This window comes from Plecotus auritus (genome assembly GCF_963455305.1).
Source record: "Plecotus auritus genome assembly, chromosome: 6".
Taxonomy (NCBI): domain Eukaryota; kingdom Metazoa; phylum Chordata; class Mammalia; order Chiroptera; family Vespertilionidae; genus Plecotus; species Plecotus auritus.
The window spans coordinates 150366539-150389565 of record NC_137773.1 but is presented as its reverse complement, the minus strand read 5'-3'; the positions used below and the strand labels follow the sequence as shown (position 1 = coordinate 150389565).

At 49.1% G+C, this 23027-nt stretch overlaps 1 protein-coding gene across 1 annotated transcript in view; it reads right to left on the bottom strand.

Moving 5' to 3' along the window:
- SLCO2A1 (solute carrier organic anion transporter family member 2A1) overlaps positions 1-22633 on the bottom strand; it is a 70334-nt gene extending 47701 nt beyond the window's left edge. The window contains exon 1 of the mRNA XM_080673205.1: positions 22277-22633. Coding sequence (XP_080529331.1) covers positions 22277-22372 — 96 coding nt within the window. The 5' untranslated portion in view covers positions 22373-22633. The remainder of the gene's footprint in view (positions 1-22276) is intronic.
- Between the last annotated feature and the right edge of the window lie 394 nt (positions 22634-23027).

Here is a 23027-nt window from a genome sequence, read left to right as displayed (position 1 = left end):
AGTCCGGGTCACCACCAGGTCCCATCTGGCCACCATCCCAAGTTCCTACCTTCTCCCTAATTCCGCAATCTTGGCTCCCAGCGTGTACCTGTCTAGTCCTCCTTCCAACCTATTCTTTAACCAGCAGCCAGAGTAAACTTTTAAGAAACATTAAGTATAACGTTCACACAAAAAGTTACAGGTCATACAGACAGAGTTTGATAAAATTTTACAAGCTGGGAACACCTGAGGGACCAGTACTCAGATCAAGAAATAGGCCCACGCTGGTTTTGCTCAGATAGAGTGTCGGCCTGTGGACTAAAGGGTCCAGGGTTTGACTCCAGTCAAGGGCACATACTTCAGTTGTGGGCTCGATTCCTAGTCCTGGTCAGGGCGTGTGTGGGAAGCAACCAATTGATGTGTCTCTCTCACATCGATGTTTCTCTCTCTCTGTCTCTCCCCCTCCCTTCCACTCTCTCTGAAAAATCAATGGAAAAATATCCTGGAGTGAAGATCAATAAAAAGAAAAGAAAAGAATTAGCACATTCCTAGCTTCCCAGAAGCCTCTTAGTGCCCTTCTCAGTCACCATCCACTTGCAGGATAACAACTCTCATGAATCCTAGCCACACAGGTTAGTTTGCCTGTTTCGTACTTCATGGAAATACAGTCGTATAGTATGTCAGTGTGATCCACTGGAAATGGAAACCAGAGCCTGTCATGACCCTGTAAAACACCCTCAGTGGACCCCCCACCTCAGATGAAGATCAAGCAGAGGATCCCACTTCCAGGGCCCTCCTGCCCCAGCCCAATCCACTTGGCTATCCCTGAGCTCCCCACCACAGCGGCCTCTCCTCAGCTCTGAGCTACCTACACTCATCGTGGTAAGCAGCTGGAACTTGTAGCTGAGCGGAACATCCATGGCCCGGTGAGATGATGTGTGGCCCCAGAGCCTTTTGGGGTGGGGCCATCTCTCCACCTGTGGTTCTTCACTCCCACCCCCTCCCTTGGTTAGCTCCTACTCACCTATCTTTCTGGTGGCAAAGAAAGTCCCTCCTGTTACACATTCTCTATTGTTCCTTTGGGGCACTGAGCCTAGATTGCAATGACAACCACCTCAATTCTGCAATCTTGGCACCCAGCGTGTACCTGTCTAGTCAGCCAGCGTGTACCTGTCTAGTCGGCCAGCAGGGTGGAGGAGGGACCTGACCACAAAAGCACAGCTGCTACTCTATGAGGAAGAGGCGATCCGCTGGGCAAATATTTGATGATGAATACCGGTAAGTCAGTGGCAACGAATAAACTTCAGTGAATGACACCACCAGTGACCTCTGCAGCCATAAATAAGCAGATGTAAATTTGTCAAAATGGATTATAAAGTCCTTGTAGAAATGGGTCCTTGTTTCCCTTCTACTGTATGCATTTATTGCCCCCAAAGTTTTGGAGGCTAGCAAATTACTTAGCAAACCTTGTAAATTCTTTCACTTTCATCAGAATTACACCCGGGGCCTGTGCCACATCAGAGCTCCCAAGTATCTCCGTTTGGAGAAAATAAACTCTGGATCCACCTCGGTTCCTGGCCCTGCCTGGTTCTTTAGCAGGGAAGGGACTGGAGACTCACTCTGAGCAGTGAGGAGGAGGATGTCTGGGTGTTCTCCTGGGGCCCCTGGCAAGACTGAGGGAGCAAAGAGGTGTCCTGGCAGAACAAGGAAGGAGTCCTTGACCAGGGAAACCCTTGCCCAGCAGCCTGTACCCATCCACTACCAGCTTGGCCTCAGCAGCAGAAGACCATCCCATGGTCCCCCTCAGAGGCTGCTGAGTTTCTGCTAAGCCACACACGGCACACCCATCCCCATCAGATCCACAGTGGAGGGCTGAGAACAAAGCTTCAAGAACCTACAATAGAGTCAAAAGCAGGAGCCCACTCCCTTGCTGACATGCTCCCACAGGCACCTGGGGGCCTCTCTCTCTAACATCATCAAATCCCTGATTCCAGGGCAGACATGGTTATACAGGGATCCACTCCCGAAAGCCTTGCTTAGTTCCAAACACACACAACTCAAGACTTCTCCTTCACTGGATGCTGTGTCTCCCTGTGACAGCTGAAGTGACACCCCCTCTGGCAGAGGTGCAGATACAATTTACAACTCCCTTGGCCGGCCAACTTGGACAGATTTTACTGGTGATATCCAGGGAGCCATGCCTGGGCTTCAGGCTAACCAGCAGGTGCCTCTAGGAAAAGAGCCCCACTTCTGAAAGCTATTCAGCCCCTGCCTAGGAAGAAAGGACCACATGGAGTCCAAGGACCAATCCTCAAATTAAAATAGTGACTCAGCTGCTGCATTTGGGGTCTGGAAAATAGATCCCCACTGGGCTTCATGCAATGTTGGCTCTCCTTGAACAAGGCCGCAGCTGTGGGAAGGTGTCTTGTCACTTTACCTCTGTTCTTTCTGTTCCTGCTCCCAGAGGCCAGCGCCTTCTGCCTTCTTAGATTCCATGCAGCTTCCAGTCACCAGCGTGGAGGCTGTGCCTGAAATGGAGCCACAGGGATACCCCAGGAGAACTCCACTTGCTAAATCTGCAGAGAATCAAGACCAACAGGCCTTTGCTTTGACAAGGCTCTCTGGGAGGTCTGACGCTGACTTGAAAGATGAAGGATCTGGAGGCTGTGTGATTTCTAACAACATACATGATTTGGTCCATGTGAAGTATTCTATCTAGCCTTTAGATGGGTAGAGATCTGCCCACAGACCCTGCCCTATCCTTACCCCAGGATGGGCAGCCTAATCAGTGAAGGTTGCATCAGGCTGCAGGTGGTCAGACCATACGCTTGGTCTTCTGTGGTCATCCCTGGCCAGCCTCTAGTCCAGCTCCACTTTCTCCATCATTTCAACTTATTTCTGGACTTTTCCAGACAAAAGGCTGTGCCTTCTGTAGCCTCACGTCTCTGACTTTCCTATGTGTCTCCCAAGGTGGTCCCTCTCCCCTCCCCTCTGTCTGCCTTCCTCCCCCTCTACTCCTCAGATGGGCAAGGAGGAGGGGGAGGGAGGAACATTTGTAGGAGCTGGATGGGGAAAGGTAAAAAATCTGAGTGGGATGCAGCCTTTAGGCAGAGAGAAGAGAGAGGGCTTCAGTTGGAAATGCCCACAGAAAATGCCCAAAGCCTTTCTTTCTTTTTAATACTCACCTGAGGAGATGCTGAGAGGGAGGGAGGGAGGGAGGGAGGGAGGGAGGGATCAGCTGCCTTCCACACACTCCCTGACCAGGAATCAAACCCATAACCCAGGTATGTGCCCTGAATGGGAAGAGAACTGGCAACCCTTCCTGCCCAAAGCCTGTCTTAGAAACAGTTCCTCAATCAAGTCCCAGGCTGGCGTGACAAAGGAAAGGAAACTGCAAGATCAAGGCAGGAGGTCAAGTAGAACATGCTAACCTCCTTCCCATCAGAAATCCATGTTTAGATAAAAGCAACTAGGACATCCTTCCCTGGTACCCACACCCTCTGGCACTCCCTACAGCCAAGGACTCCAGGGAGTGACATGGGGGAGTGAGCCACAGTGATTTCCATCGTTGCTGGGAGAGGTCATTCAGGATGTCAAGGCCCTCTCTGCACCATGAAATGTCCAGTCTAGACACCAGAAATGAGAGAACAAGTGGGAGCAAGGGGGGAAGCAAGCCAATTTCTCAAATCCTCTGTTTACCTACAGCATTTAACTTTAAGCTATAAATATCAGTAGTAAGAACACCCTCCTCAACCTCTGAGCACATTTGCCATCACCAAACTACCTGAGAAAAAAGTGACTGACCTGGAACTTGGCCTGGCACAGCAAGCCTGCATGCCCGGAGAATCCCAGGAGACCCCTGGATCTGACATGTGGCCCTCGAGCTCCTCCTGGCCAGGAAGGTACTGCCCTCCGCATCCTCCTTTCTCCTGGCCCAGAGGCAGGTCCCAGGGCCTGAGGTTCACAGCCTTTGGCTTGGCCCATAGCCACCCACAGCAGGAAGCTCTGGAGGCCTTCGCTGGCCAATCTAGGATGCTCCCCAAAGTTCTTCCATCAATTACAGCTCTACATGAGTGACTTCCATTCCCTGGGAACCATTCCAGTTTAATATGATTAGTTTCCAACTTTAATGAATGTTGGGGACCAGGATGTTTACAGCCACCTCAGTGACCTCTGCATGTGAGTCAGTACCCTGATATATGCCTCACCTCACAGCAGAGGTGCATCAGAATTACCTAGAGGGCTTGTTGAAACAGCCTGTTTGGTCCTCACTTCCAGTTTTGGATTGGGATGGGGCAGTGGTCGGCAAACTGCGGCTCACGAGCCGCGGTTTGCCACTCTGTTGACTAATGAGTTTGCCGACCACTGGGATGGGGCTTAATCACAAGGAACAACAACAGCCTGTAATTATTGGAATCGAGAGTCTAAGTCAGTGGTCGGCAAACTCATTAGTCAACAGAGCGGCAAACCGCAGCTCATGAGCTACATGTGGCTTGCGAGCCGCAGTTTGCCGACCACTGGGATAGGGCCCATGAATCTACATTTATTCTCTCTCTCTCTCTCTTTCTCTCTCTCTTCTCACCCAAGGATATTTTTCCATTGATTTTGAGAGAGTGGAAGAGAGAGGGAAAGACAGAGAGAAATAACGAAGTGGGAGAAACACATTGATTGTTTGCCTCCTATATGCTCCCTGCCCAGGGCCCAGGCTGGGGAGGAGCCTGCAACTGAGGTAGATGCCCTTGACTGGAATCAAACCTGGACTCTTCGGACCGCAGGCCAACACTCTATCCACTGAGCCAAACCAGCTAGGGCAAGAATCTGCATTTCTAACAAACACTTGCCATGCTGCTGCTGCTGGCAGGGGACCACACTTTGGGAACCACACCTTAGGTTCAAGTAGGTTCTCCTAAATGCTAACCTAACCCTTCCTTCCAGACATCTCTTTCCCGGAGACAAGGCCCAACCTTTAGCCCAAATGAATGGGGTAAAACTGAGACCATCTCTGCCCTCCCTCGACCATCTGCCCATTCTGAGCACAGGGTGTCCCCACTCAGTGAGGGTCTGACTGCTCAGAGCCTCCCACAACTAGCCCTGGCTATGCACCTCCATCCACCTCCCAACTCCTTTGAATACTCTGCTGCACCTAGAGCTCTTGAAGGCAAGTTCAAGGGAATGTGTTGTCATCATTCACACCTGGTTGGTTTTGGCTGGGGTTTCTACCTGCAGGGTTTGAGATTCCTGAATGAAATCATCAATAAGATGATTTAGATGGGGAAAGATTAGCTAAACAAATACATATTGCCTACCAGCTGCAGCCCTACGAAACAGCGGCAGACATGAATGAGCCGCAGACATGAGCTCACTCACCTTTCCACCACCACTGTCAACTCATGTCTGCAGCCCAGGGGCGTGAGGCCTCAGCAGTGGATCACAGAACAAAAACTGAAAAGTAACCTAAGGAAGGGGCACCTAGACACTGGTGATCGGCTGGCAGCCTGAGCCGTGTGGAGGGAAGCAGACACTGACCACGGGACTTTCAGACTCTGGAAGGAGTAGATGGGATGCCCTGTTCCAGGCTTCTAGCAGAAGATCCCCTCTAAGCACACTTCCTCCCATCAGTGACTTCAGCAAAGCCCCTTTGGTCCCTGCACCGCTCCTTTCGGGGTGCGCACCTCTCTTAGAGCTCTCCACGGGCTGCTGCCACATTTTGTCCCATACCTATCCTGAAGGTCACTGCCCTTTGACCCTGACAGTGCAGATTCTTGCCCTAGCTGGTTTAGCTCAGCGGATAGAGTGTCTCAATTTGGTTAGACTACAGTTACCAGTTATTCAGCCAAAGACTCATTTAGGGTTGCTGTGGAAGGGGTGTGCGGATGTAATTTTAAAAGTATATGCAATATATATATATATATATATATATATATATTGCCTAATATGCAAATCGACGGAACGACTGGTCATTATGATGTGCACTGACCACCAGGGGGCAGACGCTCAATGCAGGAGCTGTCCCTAGCCTGCAGGCCCCAGGCCAGCCAAGGCGGGTACCAGCGGGGTACCCTCCGATCGCCCTGCCTGTTGCCCCGCAGAAGGAGACCAGCAGTGGCAGGGGTGGGGTGGGGCTGGCGATCGGGTGGCACCAGGCCAGCCAAGGCAGATGCCAGTGGGGACCCCCCAATTGCCCCGCCAGTCACCTGACAGATTGGCCCTGATCGCCAGCTAGGCCTAGGGACCCTACCCGTATATAATAAATTGACTTTAAATAAGGAAGATTATCCTAGAAAATCTGCATGGGCCAGATTCAATCAATCAGAAGGCCTTAAAAGCAGGACAGAGTGAGAGGAGAGAGATTGTGGACAGCAGCTTCAGCCCATGCCTGTGATCATCCTTTCCTGGCTGCCTGCCCTGTGAAATCTGGTTTTGCTTATCCAGCCCCCACAATTATGTAAGCAAATTCCTTTTAATAAATCTCTTAATATCTATACATACACATATGGTGTGTGTGTCTGTGTGTGTATTTTCTATTGGCTCTGGTTTGATTGAACCCTGAAGTTGACAAAACAATGGCCTCCCCAATGTCCATGTCTGAATACTCAGAACCTGTGACTACATTGCTTTACGTGGCCAAAAAGACTTTGCAGATATGATTAAATTAAGGTTCTAGAATAAGAAGTTTATTCTGGATTATCTGGGTGTGCCCAATGTAATCACAATGGTCCTTCCTTACAAGAGGGAGGCAGGAGTCATTCAGAAAAAAAAGGTGAGAGGGAGAAAGATGCCAAGATGCTAAGCTGCTGACTTTGAGGATGAAGGAAGGAGCCATGAACTGAGGAATGTAGGTGGCCTCTAGAAGTTAGGAAAGGCAAGGACACAGATTCTCCACTGAAGCTTCCAGAAAGAGCACAGACCTACCAACCCCTCGATTTTAGGTCTTCTTTCTTCCAGAACTGTAAAATTGTTAAGATCGTGTTATTTTAAGCCACTAAATTGATGGTGATTTGTTAGAGCAGCAATACAAAACTAATACAAACCCTGGTTCATACCAACACGTCCCTTCTTCCCCACAACCAATGCTCTCATTCAGGCTGCCTTTTTTCCCCCTCAACAGGACCACACCTCCTCCTTTCTGGTGTCTCCTTGAGTCTGTTCTTTCCCTCTCCATAGAAGTCTCCATTGTCCTGTCTGCTCAGTCCTGAGAATAGTGCTCCCTCTTGTTTTAAAGCAGGGCTCCTAGTCAACCACAAGGTTGCAGAAGAAGTCCCCAGAGTACTCTGCCCCGCCTCCGGGAGAGGCCCATGACCCAGGGGAACCAATCAGAGTCCAGTTCCATGATTTTTTCCTGAAGATAAGGGCAGGGATTTCCCTCACTTATTTTTCTAATGTGTTTCTTATCTTTTTCTTGTTGATTATCAGGAGATCCTTATGTATTCTAGACATTAGTCCCTGGTCAGTTTTAGACATTGCAAACACCTCACAATTTGACATTCTTTTTGCCTTAAACATTCTTCTCTGTTATTAAGGTAGATGAATCTTTCTTTAGTTGGCATTCTCCTGATATATCTTCTTTTGTCCTTTGATTTTCAACTTTTTCTTTTAAAGAAAGTGTAACTAAATCCCCCCTCTCCTCTCTCTCTCTCATTGTCCAGTCTGGATTCTCTAGCTTTGAAATGGTGACAGCAGTCCATGTTCATGTGTTATAATTTCTGATAAATACAGATTTATATCTACTTCATTTCACGGTGCTCTTCTTTATCATGACATCTTTTGTTTGTTGGTTGTTTTTTGACTTTTATTCATTCTTTTCCAGCTTTCTGTTGGTTTAAGTAGGTCTCTACTTTTCACCCTCTTCTGCTTTGGAAGATAGGCCGCCAATGCCTTTTTTCTTAATGATTACCCATACATCTGCACATGCCTAACTGCCTTAGCAAAGACTAAAGGTGATGAGTTCTTCCACCCTCCACCCAAACAAGCCAAGGACTTAAAATTTTAACTCCAATTTTCCATTTATTGGTGTGTATTACTCACCTTCCATTTTTTTCTGACCCTCCATCAGCCATTATTCTTTTTGTCTATCTACAATCAATAATCACTACCACTTTTTGTAGCCTATCCTTCCCTTCTGTGTCTGATTTCATGCATTATGAATTTCATCCTTTAGTAGTTTATTTTAGTGAGGACTCATGATTACTAAATTCTCTGCCTTGGACTTAAAAATCTCTATTTTGTCCTCTTGAATTATTATTTATAAAATCTGAATTTGGTTGTACTTTTCTCTTAGCATTTTGAAAATTATTCCATTATTTTTTAGTATCTATTATTTATATTGAGAAGCCTCTTGTTGGTCTAATTATTAATTTTTATAAGTAATCTGTAATTTCACTTTAGTAGCTCTTAAAAGCTCCCTGTCTACGGTTCTGCAGATTCAGTGTGATATGTGTGGGTGTTTTTTGTTTTGTTTTGTTTTATTTTTTGTAAATTCCTGTCAGAACTTACTGTGCTATCTTTATATCGAAGTACTATATGTTTTATGAATTCTGGAAATTCTCTATGATTTTTTCAACATTACCTATCACATATTCATTCTACTCTCACTCATTTCAGACTCACCTTGCACTTGGTCCTTATTGTCCCCATATCTCTTAACCTGTCCTTCACAGTTTTCATTTCTTTATTCCTCTGTGCTGCATTTGGGGTGACTTCTTTAACCCCATCTTCCACTTACTAGTCATCATTGAGTGTAGGTGTGATTAAGTTAGGGATTTCAAGTTGGGAAATTCTCTTATTTGTTATTTAGCCATTTGTTGCATCTTACCTGCTATTTAACCATTCACTGAGTTTTTATTTTCTATGTCAATATTTTTCATTTCTAGAATTCCCATGTGTTTCTCAAACTTGCCTGTTCCCTTTTCATAGTGTTTGTTCTTTCCTGGTGTTTTCTATTTCTTCTGGCACCTCTTTAAACATTTTAATGTATTTTTATAGTCTCTTTCAGAACGTTCCATTATCTCAAAATCTTGTGGTGCTAATTCTCCTCATTGATACTGCCTGTTGATTATGGTGAATCATTTCCTTGTATAGCTTTTTTTTTTTTTTTTTAAATGATTTGAGAGAGAGAGAGAGAGAGAGGGAGGGAAAAAAGGAAGGGAAGGGAGAGAGAGAGGGAGGGGAAGGGAGAGAGGAACGGAGGGAAAGAGGGAGAGACAAAGAGAGAGAAACATTGATTTGCTGTTCCACTTATTTATACATTCACTGGTTGTCTCTTATATGTGCCCTGACTGGGGATCAAACCCCAACCTTGGCATATAGGACGATGCTCTAACCAACTGAGCTACCCGGCCAGGGTCTCCTTGTCTAACGTTTTGTTATAAGCATCTCTTCCACGGCATTGTCTTCTCTTGGGAATTCTAGTTAGTCTGGATTATGGAAGTATCCCTCCAGAGTGGTTTCATGTTTGTGTTTACAAGATGGCAAAGAATTATCACCAGCCTAGAAGAAATGTTTTAAGCTAATTTATTTGCTTAGAGAGTCCCAGGCCATATGCATGTACAAGTTCTGTTTCCAGGCCATAGGACACAGACTTGGGGTTTTGATTTTTCAAAGGAATTATTTCACCCAGGGGTCCTGTTAGACATAAGCCTCTTTGCTGCCCCTAGGGTGGTGGCAGAGTCTTATTAGTTCCCTTCTCACCAAGGGGCCCAGAGTTATGCATGAGTCTGAGAGCCAGCTCCCCATGTCATCTTTGGTACCTGTGTCATTACTAACACCCAATCTCCATGAGGAGTTTCTTTACTGGTCCAATCACGCCACACACATTCCCCCCCGCAACCCCTGCTGCAGGGTCAGCTGTACATTCATTGTTTCGGTGTTCAATTCATTCCTCAGTTCTTGAACCTAAAGATTTCACTTTCTTTCTTTCAAGCTCAGCTATGCATTTAAGTATTTGTTGGCGCTCTATTTCATGCAGCATCCCTGGGTATTTGTGGTAGGAGGGGGGTCCCCTATGTGAACCCGTCATATGGATGGAAACCATAATTCACTATAGTTCTTTAGGATCCATGTTATCCCGACTAACAAGATAGGGACCTAGCCTGCTTCACGGTTGTGTTCCCCACACAGAGGTTATATATCATAAGCATGAAGGTGACTTGCTCGGATTCAGAGGTGATGGCCCCATATGTATTAAGCAGAATCCCATTTTGTCTTGACCCCCTTCCCCTTCATAAATCCAGTTCTTTTCCCTCTTACTTGACACTTTTGTAACTTTGCATTTATTGGCTTATCTGCTCACCGTTTGTAACTCTCATGAGAGCATAGCCCACTCTGTTTTGTTCATTACTGTACCTCCAATGGTTGACGGTAGGTGACCAATAATTACGGGCCACATGAATGAGGGAACAAATGAATGCATCTCAGCAGACATGCTGACACCATTCCTGGCCTCAGAGATCTTCATAACACTAGCAAAGTACTGCTTTGCAAACAATGGGTGGGCAATCAAAGTTCACCAAATGACTGGGTGAGAGCCCACGCAGGGGTGCCCTCACATCCTCCCAGGTGCAAAACTCCAGGCTCAGGACCAACCTCAGGCAGCACTCAGCAGATCCTGTCCCAGCCTCTGTCCTCACCGCCTCCCCAATCAGGCCCACTCTTCTTACATGGCACAAAGCCAATCAGATACACTCACTTCCCTGAGATGTTTGGCCAACCCTGTGGGCTGGATTCCCAAGCCCTGAGCCAGCCCCTGGGAGCGGGCACCAGAAGAGCAGAGAGGCCTTCCTGGACACAAACTCCTCACGCTCTTCCCAAAAAAGAAAATGTTCCACAGTGTTACCTCTCTTTAGGAGTTACAGCATTATTATCTGACTTTCCCTCATCCCTGGGGAGCCATAAGATTCAAATGTGATAAAAGATATCAATGCCGTGGGAACCATGATGGGCACTGCAGGAATGGTCCTTCCAGATAACCCCATCCTCCTGGCGGCCGTCCTGGCCACACCGTTGGTCCATCCCCGGGAACCTGGAGACCAGTCACCTCTCGCTTTCCATAGCATTGCATACCCTACAATACCAGCAAAGGAGGGTGCGGGCTAGTAGCCACAGACATTGGGGCTTTTTACTTAGTAGTTTTTTCTAATTAGAAATACAGAACATGTTTATGGTAGAAGAACGGAAAACATAGAAAGTCACAAAGAAGAACAAATGCTTTTACAGAATTTCAAAACAAGAGAACTATCTCTGTTCAGGTATCCCTTCTTCAAGTCTCCTTGTGACTCTTAAGAATTTGGATCAGCTCTACGTGCGTTGTCCATTCTGCTGCCTCTACTTAATATTTTAGAATGAAGCCTTCCCCCAAGTTTAAACTATTCTCAATAAAACTTCAAAACACGGTTTGTAAATATTCCATTGATGGACATCCTACGATCTGTTGATTGACTCTCCAATGGCTACATATACAAGTCGTGTCCTCATTCTAAGTTCCTGGGTGAAGGAGTGACACTTATTCTTTCAGGAAGTGTTTCCAAGCCACTTGATCATGGCCCTCCCCCACGCCGGGCCCCTGGTCTAAATGCTGTGGGCTGGACATCTGGAGTATTGGTCTGGCCTTATGATCAGGGGTGCGGGAATGGAAACTGAGCAACAAAGACTTTCGGGGCCACCATGGTCAAGTTGGCTTGGGAAAATAAAACGATACATATAAAGAAGCAGCCCTGCCCGTGTCCGACGGTATGAAGGACTGAAGCAGCAAAGCTGGGCTTGGCTGGCTCGGGTCTGTGGCTAGATGCCCACTGTAAGTGTCTCTGTTGGGCCCTCTGGTGATCAGTTAGGGCCTGTGGTCCCCAGGGAGCCCCTTTCCTTCCTCCAGAGCCACGTCATCTCGCTGGAGGGTGGACCCAATGACCTGTCCGGGGTCTTCCAGGCTTGGTATGGACACTCCAGAAAAGCTCCCCAAGTCAGGGAAACACGAGAGCTGGGGTGGGGGGTGGGGTGAGGACAGAGAAAGATGGGAGAGGAGGGAGAGTGGGGAGATGGGGTGGGAGCAGGCTTTCCGGGCTTGATGGATGGGGTCCCCATCATGGGAAGGTCTCTGCTGGTTCTAGGAAGCCCTGAGCCCACCGACCTCACAAAGCCTGAGGTCTCCTTGTGAGTGATGGCCAAGCTCCTCACAGTGAAAGGAACCAGCAAGGACAGCTTTGTGCTCTGGGACACAGGAGCCCGGGGCCACAACAGTGAAAGGAACCAGCAAGGACAGCTTTGTGCTCTGGGACACAGGAGCCCGGGGCCACACGTGCCCCTCAGCAAGGCTTGGCTTTCAAAGGAGGGTGGCTTTTCGTTTCAGCCTGAGGCACCAGGCGGGAATGACTTGGAAAACAGACTGAGAAAGTGGTCAGTGTAGTCCTGTCTTGCAATCTCTTTGGCAGGCTATCGGCAGGACAAATGTGACTCTAGAAGCCTGCTGTCCTCCCTGCCCCTCCCTTCTGCCACCATCCCCTTTCCCCAGGCCCACAGGGGCCTCTCTGCGTTCTTTAGGGTGCTCCTCTCCTGGGGTGTCCCACAGGACTCAGCCCAGGAATTGTCTGACATCCACACCCCACATCTGTCCCACTTAAACTTTCAGCAGCTCCTCAGTTAGAGGGGCTGTAGGGGAGGGGAGACTGCTTTCTACTAGAAACAGCCAGGAGAGTGACAGGAGAGGGGAGTCTGCCCGTTTCACTCTGGGGGGTTTCCATGGGAGAGCAGGGGCAGGCTTCAGCTCAGCATAGGAAAGACTGGCTAAAAACCTGTGGTGCTACCCGTTGCTGTGCCTGCCTTGGGATGTGGTGAGTTCCCCATCACGGGGGCTATGCAAGCAGAGGCAAGGACATCGTCAGAAAGAGGATTCCCGCCTCTTTGAGCAGATGAGCTTCCTAGTCCATTTCAATTCTGAAATCCAATAATTCTATAAGCCAGGAAGCACCATCTTTCTGTAGCCCCGTCTTATCCCCATTTGCATAGATTCTATACCACGAAGAGTTTAAAATGCCATAAAAATCACAGCGAGCCATGAAGGCAGGACTGGGCCGGAGGACTTCCCCACAAACAAGGGAGCAGTGGGCCTCACTGCGCGGCTCATTCTCTTCTCTCAGGAAGCCTCCAGCTTCTCCTGGCCGTGGATCCTTGAGGCTTATTCCCGTGCCTGGGCACTGCCCTGCCCCTCCATCGGAGCCTCCCTGCCCCACCGTCAGAAGGTGGAAGTCCTCTCCTGTAAAATGTCACAGCAAAGGAGGCAGTGGTGACCAGTTCATCCCAATCTGACCAGAACTTTCCCAGTTTTAAAACTGAAAGTCCTGTGTCCAGGAACCCCTCAGTCCTGGGCAAATTGAGGCAGCTGGTCACACTGGGAAGCAGGGAACTTAGAGGCAATGGTTTCTTGGAAGCTTGGGAGCCAAGAGGCAACAGTGACACTTGGTAAAGAGCCTCACACGAGAGACACTCAAGAAAGGCTTGTGCACGAGTGAGGCCCAGGCTCCCAGCACTTCTCTCAAATGCACTGTGACTCAGAGGCAAAGCAGAAAGATTTCCAAAGGGCCTGAGGCACCGGGCAGGAATGACTAGGAAAACAGATTGAGAAAGTGGTCAGTGTAGTCCTGTCTTGCAATCTCTTTGGCAGGCTATCGGCAGGACAAATGTGACTCTAGAAGCCTGCTGTCCTCCCTGCCCCTCCCTTCTGCCACCATCCCCTTTCCCCAGGCCCACAGGGGCCTCTCTGCGTTCTTTAGGGTGCTCCTCTCCTGGGGTGTCCCACAGGACTCAGCCCAGGAATTGTCTGACATCCACACCCCACATCTGTCCCACTTAAACTTTCTGGGTACCCGTTTCCTCTGCACCCAACAAGCTGGCTGGGAGAACTAACCGGATAAACTAGTTCTGACTTGAGGTCTGTCTGCGTTGTGCTTCCTGAACTCTGTCGGCTCCACATGCAGCCACATCTGGGAGCCACGAGCCACATATGCACAGCCTTTTGGAACATGATACTCCAAGATTTGAGGGAAAAGGCACTATGCTACTTGGAAGCACACAGATATTGTGAAAAAATATAACATTCACTTGGTTTTTAGGATAAAACATAAAATATCACAGAAATACTCAAGGTTAGTACGAGGCATCTCCAGACACCTCCCTTCGTCCCCTTGTCCTACCCCTCTGTGGAAACTGGCTCGCTCCCTTCTAGGATTCAGGCCATGGTGTGGGGCAGTCTGACAACACTGGCTTACGGCAGCCCTCCCCACGACATCTGCATTTTCACCGAGCTGTCTGCTCTGGGCCACATCTCCCAAGGGTATTGTTTGGGTAAACAACATGAGACTTGTCATCGGGGCTCTTGGGCTCCTACAGGACTTGTGCATACTAAATCTCTAAGGAAGGGTTAGTCTGCCCCCATTTCCAGAGGCAGGGGACAGCCCTGAGGGGCTCAGTGCCAATGCTGACACCACCGAATGTCCCAAAGGTCACAAGTCTTGGGCTGGTGCCCCCCAGCTGTGTATGAACCTCCAACGTTTCCCCCTGGGATCCTTAACATTTCCATTCAACAGGGTGAAGCGGCCAGGAAGACAGCTCAGCTGGGAAAGAGAGCTGCCCACTGATAGTATCGTCCCATCCTTCCACCCTGCAGTGGAGGCTGAGAGGCCCTGCTTTGGTTTCATTCCCCACCCCGATCAAATTTAATCCATCCCGACCAGTAAAACACAACCAGGGAATCAAGGTCCTTAACCTGAGAGCGAGAGCTGGGAACTGATCAAAGATTTCAGCAAAGATTTTATAGCAGGCAGGTCTCCCAGCTAAGCCCAGACCCAGCTGGCCCTGCTCCTAGTCTCATCTCAATCAGCAACGGAACAGCAATGAGATGAGAATCTGAGAACCTGAAAGGACATCAGAGATCACTGAGATCAGGCCCAGATGTTCACGGACTAGAGATTACAGAACTGAGAGGCATTCTGTGCCCCTGGGAAGGAGAGACTGGGGAGTGATAAGACCCTGGGTGGGAACTTCTGCTTTGCCATTTGCTGGGTATGTGGTCTTGGAAGAGCCTCAGTTTCCTCAAATGTGAAATGGAGATGCTGATACCTCCCTCAGGGCAGGGCTGTGGCATAGAAGAAGTTAGGAACACAAACTTAAAAATCAAGGGAAAAGATAAGCACTCAGCAAAGGTCAGAAGGAAAGCTGGAGCACATATTTGCATAAAATCCCATCCAGGTACTAAAAGTGAGCTTTGATCTGCCCTTAAATCTTCCTAAAAGGCAAAGTAGAAAGGACACTGAATGGGTTATAAAATTTGGCATCCATAGGATAAACACATACCATTGCACAATAAAAATCAAGCTTTCACCTGATTTCAAGACTGTCTGTATAGCTACAGTAATCAAGACAGGGTGGTACTGGCAGAGATGCACATACATCAGTGAAACAGACCCACACAAGTAAGGCCAGCTGATTTTCAACAAAATTAAAAGGCAACTCAGCCAGGCTGGAGTGGCTCAGTGATTGAGCATCGACCCATGAACCAGAAAGCCATGGTTTCATTCCTGGTTAGGGCACATGCCTGGGTTGTGGGTTCTATGCCCAGTAGGGGTCATGCAGGAGGCAGTCGACCAATGATTCTCTCTCATCATTGATGTTTCTGTTTCTCTCTCCCTTTCCCTTCCTCTCTGAAACCAATAAAAACATGCTTTTAAAAAAGGCAATTCAATAGAGAATGGTTAGTCTTTGCAACAAATGGTGCAGGAGTAATTGGATAACCATAGGCAAAAACTACTACTACTAATAATAATCTATATATATACAAAAGCCTAAGTGACTGTCACAACCGAAACAAACCAATGGATGACCGAATAGGCTGCGTGGGGTGACCAGCAGGCTGTGTGGGGCAACCAGGTCGGCAGGGGGCTTAGTGAGGGCAGACCAAACGACTGAGCAGCGGGCTGCGTGGGGCAACCAGGCCAGCAGGGGGGTTAGTGAGTGGCAACCAGGCTGGCGGGGGGGTGGGGGGGAGTTAGGGCGACCAGGCCAGCGGGTGGGGGGGGGCAGTTGGGGGCAACCAGGCTGGCAGGGGGGGCAGTTGGGGATGACCAGGCCATCAAGGGGGGCAGTTAGGTGTGATCAGGCAGGCAGGCAGGCAGGTGAGCAGTTAGGAGCCAGTGGTCCCGGATTGTGAGAGGGATGTCCCAGATTGGAGAGGATGCAGGCTGGGCTGAGGGACACCCACCCCACCCCTGTGCAAAAATTTTGTGCACCGGGCCTCTAGTAATAATAATAATAATAATAATAATAATAATGACTAAATCTCACACTTCTACAAAATTTAACACAAAGCAAATCATAGATTTAAATGCAAAATTAGAAAACTTTCAGGTGAAAATTTTCAGGGACTAGGTTTCGTGAAGAATTCTCATCCATCACACCAAAAGTAGGATCCAAAATATTAAAAAATTATAAATTAGACTTCATCAGCATCAAAACTTTTTCTCTGTGAAAGACCTTGTTAAGGGAGAGAAAAGCTACTGACTGGGAGGAAGTATTTGCAAACCATGTGCCCAACAAAGGACTTGTATCTTGTAAGTATAAAGAACTCTCAAAACAATAGTAAAAAAAAAAAATCCAATTAGAAAATTAACAAAATAATATGAGCAGACATTTCAATGAAGAGGATACACACATGGCAGATAAATGCATGAAAAGGTGTTTAACATCACTAGCCATTAGGGAAATGCAAATTAAGACCATGCTGAGAGGTTACTACACACCTATTAGAATAGCTGAAATAAAAAGTTGTGTCAGCAGCACATGTTGGCAAGAATATAGAGAAACTGGATCTCTCACACATTGCGGGTGAAAACGTAGAATGTTATGGCCATTCTGGAAATAGTTGGGCAGTTTCTTTTTTAAAAAATCAACATGTAACTACAAATACACTTCTGGACATTTACACCAAAGAAATGAAAATTTATGTCCACACAAAAACCTGTACACGACTGTTCATAGCAGCTTTATTTGCATTTGCCCCAAACTGGAAGCAGCCCAAATGTCCTTCAGCAAGTGACTGGTTAGACAAATCATGGTGCGTCCCTGCCGTGGGATACTACTCAGCAATGAAAAGGAACAAACCGCTGATACCCACAGCAACCTGGATGGGTCTCAAGGGCCTGTGTGGAATGAACAAAGCCAATCTCCAAAGGTCACACACTATGATTCCATTTATATAACATTCTCCAAATGACAAAATTATAGCCATGGAGAACAGATTAGCGGTTGCAAGGCGTTAGGGATGGTAGTCGAAAGGGGATGGGTGTGACTATGTGGTGACTGAACAGCTCTGTGTACTGAAGTGGTGGGGTGGTGGTTCCATGAATCTATATATTTGATAAAATGGCATGGACCTCTACATATGCATTACAGCAATGTCTATTTCCTGCCTTTGGTATTTCACTGTAGTTTATATAAGATGGAACCATTGGGAGAAACTGGGTGAAGGTACACAAGACCTCTCAGTACTATTTTTTCTATGAATCTACAATTGTTTCCAAGTAAGTTTTTTTAAAACTCAAAAATAATTCAAGTTTTTGTCTGATCCTAAGAACCCAGCTTTCTCCCAAGTATTGTAGTGACACCCACCTGTGCCGGTCCTGTGCGGTAGACACAAGTATAAATTCACACAGCTGTTTCTTCACATCCTTCCTCAACAGAAACTGACGGCAATGCCCAAGGACACGCCAGTGAACTTACAGAGCAGTCTGAGGGCCAAACTAGCCCAGTACTCTCTCTTGGGCTTTGGCACGTAACTGGGGCTCTCTGCAGGCCAGAGTCTCCACAGGCGGGAAGAGGGGTGAATTAAGGGTTAAAACCACAGGACAGGATAAAACCAAGCAGGGGTGTGAAGAGGGAGAACAAGGAGGGGTGCCACCTGGACTGGGGGCCACCCACCTTCCTCTGCGTGGACCATGACCTATTGCACAAGCAGAGCAGAAGAAGGTGAGGGGAAGCCACGCTCCCATCCCAACCTCCCAACATCTGGGTCTCCCGAGATGGAAAGAAAAGTAGTCACTGTCACAGACAAAAGAGAATGATCGGAGTGTGGAAATGAGCTACCTGTGTTATGAGACCCAGATTGCTTTTCCATTTGTTCTGTGGCAGCGTGGGTCACAAATTCATCACCAGGAGAGACAATGAAAGCTAAGAAATGCCTGGAGCATCCTGACAGGAGGAAAGGGTCTGAGTGACCTGCAACCCCCACCCCACCCACTCCCATTGTTCTCCTTGCCCACCCCTTGGGGGCGGGGTGGGGAGACAAAGCTGGGACCCATTCCAGGAAAACAGAGTAAATGCTAACCTGGGTCAGAGAAACACCACCCCTGAGGGGGAGAGGACACATTTTAACTCAGGGGGTCGGTTAAGGAATTTTTGGCTCCAGGCATTCTATTGAGAAGGTTTTTTCTGAGTAAAAATTACAAGTTGTTGGGATAGAGCACTTTCCTCTGGAAACTGAGGTTAAGCCCAGGGGTGGGCCCCAGAGACCTCAGGAAGCTATGGACAGAGGCCAGAACAAGTACCTCTCCCTCATTTTTGGGCCTCCCTCCCAGGTCAGAAGGCCCCGGGGCCAGTCAGGTCAGATTTGTCTATCCCTTTCTTCCCACTGTTCTTCCCCAGCCCTGCACCCCCACTGGCTGGATTTACATTGTTTCACTGCCCTGGGACCCTGGGCGTGAACTCGCCTGAAATTGGGCAGTAGTCACCAACTGGCCACTCCCTTTATAAGGTAACCTCCCTTTGGCCCCAGACATCTCATTTTAAGGAGAAACAGATCTCTGTGAGGCTGCCAGGATCAGTTAGCCACAAAGGCTCCTTCCTACCTCTCCATCCGCCCCCATAATCCATAATCGTTGAGTGAACCTGTTTCTAATTTAGAACTTTAGAGTTCTGGATGCTCAACTGCTCCCTCTGACAATGACTGGTGCATGGATCCTCTGCTCCTTCAGAATCTTGTAAGCCAGAGGCACAGAGACTGTCTCTAGATTAAATGCCATTGTATTAATTCCTGCAGAAGGAGGTAGAAAAACTCACCCCAGAGTGAGAGTTGCCTGGCTCTCTAGATGAGATTATGAAGAATGAAAGGGTATGAGCCTGCTAGGGACTAGGAGCAGACATGGTGCAGCCACCTCGGCACCCCCTGGTCACGGCTGGGATGTGTAGGTCCAGGGCTAAGAAAGCTTTGACCCCTGGGAACAAGTACACCCAAGGGTATCCCCACGTGCTAACCCAAAATATGATGGTGAGGGCCAGAATGGACAGCCATTAGGGGCTCTGATTCCGGAGTCTCAGACCTGGTTCCTCTATACTGCCCCTCTCTGGCTGTGTCTCCATGCACAAGGGACCCATCTCACTAAGCCTTGTTTTCCTCATCATTCCTGGGGACGGTCATTGTACCCACTTGAGAGTGTTGTAATGAAGATTAAATATTGGTAAAATACTTGCGTAGTTCCTGGGACATTCAGACAGTTCCATCACTGTTAGCTATTACTATTATTTTGGACATGATTATTATTAACTATAGTTTTTCTTAACTATTAACTATAATTAGTGGAACACTAGATCCTAAACGGCGTTTGAATGTGCAGTCCTGTTCGTTGAAGCAAGAACTAGCCTCACGTTGATGCCAATCCCAGAGAACCCAGCGGGGTTCACAAAGCTCTTCTATGCCTCACCCCACGTCATCCTTAGGGAGCCCCATGAGGTAGGGATTGTTCCTGTTACCCAGTGTTTTCATGTAAGGACTCTGAAGCCCTGGACAGGTGAGAAATGCTTTCCACCTGGTCAGTAAAAATGCTTTCCTGTGTCACCTGGTCAGTAAAAGCCTAGACTGGGACTTGGATCTGAGTCCCCTGACTTCACCCCTTCCCCTAAACCATATATATGGTATGTGGGGTTTTGCAGGAATGTCATAAAGCCAAATGGTTCATCTGTCCCAGCAACAAGGAATCTAGAAAAAGGATGGGTTCTCAGGTTGGGTTTCCCCTGTCCCCTCTCCATGCCACACATATCACAAGATGTGTCCAGTCTGTACCCCACTAGGAGGATTTGGGCAGCCACCCAACCTCTCATAGCAAAGCCCCCAGATGGGCAGTGGCATTCTCTGGAAGAAAAGGGTTAATTAAGTTTAACTAATGAAATTCCAGACCCCCTATTTGCCTCAAGATATCCAGCCTTGTACCTGGTCTCAGGCTGATACGTGAAGCCAAGTAGAAGTCTCGCCAAACTCTGTTCTAAGAATTACTATGGATCAGCAGAGGCAATAATTAAGAAAACCTGGTTTTTAGAGTTAAGAAAAACTCTCAACTGGTATGAGACTTTAGGAGGCCAATTGGCTTGGGCTCAGGCCTCAGGCACGTGTGGCTCAATCATCAGCATGTGATAAAGTGTCTTATTTTTACAGATCTTCAAAGAAACGGCTGCCATAAGTGCATTTATTTTAGGGACTCGGGGAGGGTCTCAGTGAATCTATCTCATTTGGGGTTAGCCTTGCTGTCAGGCATCTGTTCTGGAACAAGTCGTCCTTCCTGCCCTTCCAGTGAAAATAGCGGAAGTTGCCCCCACCCTGGCTCCCTCCTGAGACCCTCTCTTTTCAGACCACCCAACTATTTTCCCCCACCATTTCCTCCCAACTCCTAAGTTATAAACATCAACATTTCCACCATTCTCTGTTGAAAGTTCTCCAAGACTCTTTTAAATGGTGGGACCAAAACCACACAGTGTTCTTTCTCCTCTAGGCCTGGCTAAAAGTGAGGGTTATCTTAAATTATATAAAAATTTCTGTGTCTTATTTATATCCAGCCAAGGCATCAATTCAGCCTTTATATATTGTGGTGTAGGGAAAAAGCAGAAGCAGGAGTGAGAATCCAGATCCCCCGCCAACAATGCGAGTAAGTAAATAGGTGAGATCCACTGTGACCTCCAGATTCCTTTCTTACTAAATATATTTTTATTGATTTCAGAGGAAGGGAGAGGCAGAGGGAGATAGAAACATCAATGATGAGAGAATCATTGATTGGATGCCTTCTGCACGCCCCCTACTGGGCATCAAACCTATAACCCCGGCATGTGCCCTTGACCAGAATCGAACCTGGGACTCTTCAGTCCGCAGACCAACACTCTATCCACTGAGCCAGACTGGCTACGGCTCCAGATTCCTTTCTGTTGGACACTCACGTCTGGATGCCCCTTAGTTGCACCCCCGGAGGCTTCACCTAGCCACATCTGATTGTCTGGTTGTCCAAAACAACTGCTCTGCATCATAATCCCCACCCTGACCCCAAGGAGCCCTGATGTGGGCTCTGCAACCTCCCACATTCTCACCAGCTTTGCCCCCTCCAGGAGGTGCACTGCCACCAGAATGGGCAAAAAAGCCTGAACGTGAATTCAACCATTCTGGGTCCTCCTAGACACATGATGGAATGGGAAGCTTCCTGACCCCCTGGAGAAGAAAGTGTCCAGACCACGCAGCTGCCTCACCCCATCTTCTCTTCACCCACTCCCCAGAACTTGCCTATCCGTTACTGAGCAGCCTGTGGGAGTCCAGTGCCTTCCTGGGGCCATTTCCAGTCATGGTAGGCTGGCCTCAGTGCACAGGATTGAGAGCCCTGGGGGCGGCCCGGGAGGAGGTAGGGGGTCCGGAACATTGCGTGCAGGCAGGGAGGGAGCAGAGCCTTCCTGTTGCTGCTCTTGGGGATGGGAAATCCTGGAGAAGGAGAACATCCCTTCCACCACCCACCACAGATGAGTGGGCTTTCATCTCCTCCATCTTAAAGGGACCACAGCCTTGCCCCGTAGGGCACCAGACCCCGACACCACCAAGCACACCCCCTTAAGGAAGTAACTGCTTGAAGGAGATCGAAAAAGTGCCATGAGATGTTCTTTTTCAATCAAAGAACAGAACATTCCCTGGGCTGGTGCCTGGACTATCTGAATAGAGTTGTCCAGATAAGCAGGTACTTTTAATGTCCTGTTTCTTACACTGATGAGGGCTTGTGAGCATGCACGCGCGCGCATGTACACCCACCACCACCACCAGCACCACCACCACTACCACACACCCAGCACGTGTCCGCTTGTCCAGGGGTTCCCTCGCCCGCCGTGCCAGACCCGGGCAGGCGTCCGGGAGCACGGCACGGAGGGTGGAGCAGGGAGCCCCACTGCATCCAGAGCCCCCTGGTCTCCGCGAAAGGTGCACCCGGTGCGGCTCGGTCAGGACGGTCCCTGATTCTCCACTCACCTTAATGTTGCCGAAGAAGGAACGGGAACAGCGGCGGGCTGAGCCCGAGGAGGTGCCGCTGCCCTGTCGCGCTCCTGGCTTGGGCAGGAGCCCCATGGTGGCGAGCAACGACGGGGCGGGTGCGGTGCTGGACGACAGCAGTGGCGCTGGGCGGTGTCCCTCTGGCCGGGTCAGGGCGGCGGCAGGGCCCGGGGCGGGAGGCCGGCAGAGCAAGGGCTAGGCGTCGGGCTGGTGCGGCGGCGGTGGCCGGAGGAGGCGCGCGGCGCGGGGACTGAGCGAGAGAGTGCGCGCCCAGAAGTTTTATAAGTGGCCGCCGCAGGCGCCGCCGATGATGAAACGCGCCCTCCCTCCTCCCTCTTCAACTCGCGTGTCTCAGGCGCTGCGAGCCCCCGCCCCCGCCCCCGCCGCCCCCACGGACAGGTGTGACGAGGCGGCCGCCGCACTTGACCTGGTTCCTGGCCCGGGATGTGTCTCTGCTCCTGGAGTTGGGCTTGGACCCGTGAGGCTGGAACGCCGCTGGGGAAGGTACCGCCTGCTGGGAGGGGGCTGGCGGTGTGGCGGGCCCGCGGGAAGCGAGGTGGTGGCTGGAGGGGGCAGGAGGCTGCAGGAGGGTGGAGTCTCCCGGGTTTGGGGGGCTGGCGGGGCGGGGGTGGGTGCAGCGGAAACCCGCTGGGGGGGGGGGGGGAAATACTGAAGGGGACCGGAGAAGGGGTCTGCAGGGCTATGGGGGCAGGAGGAGGCAGGAGAAGGA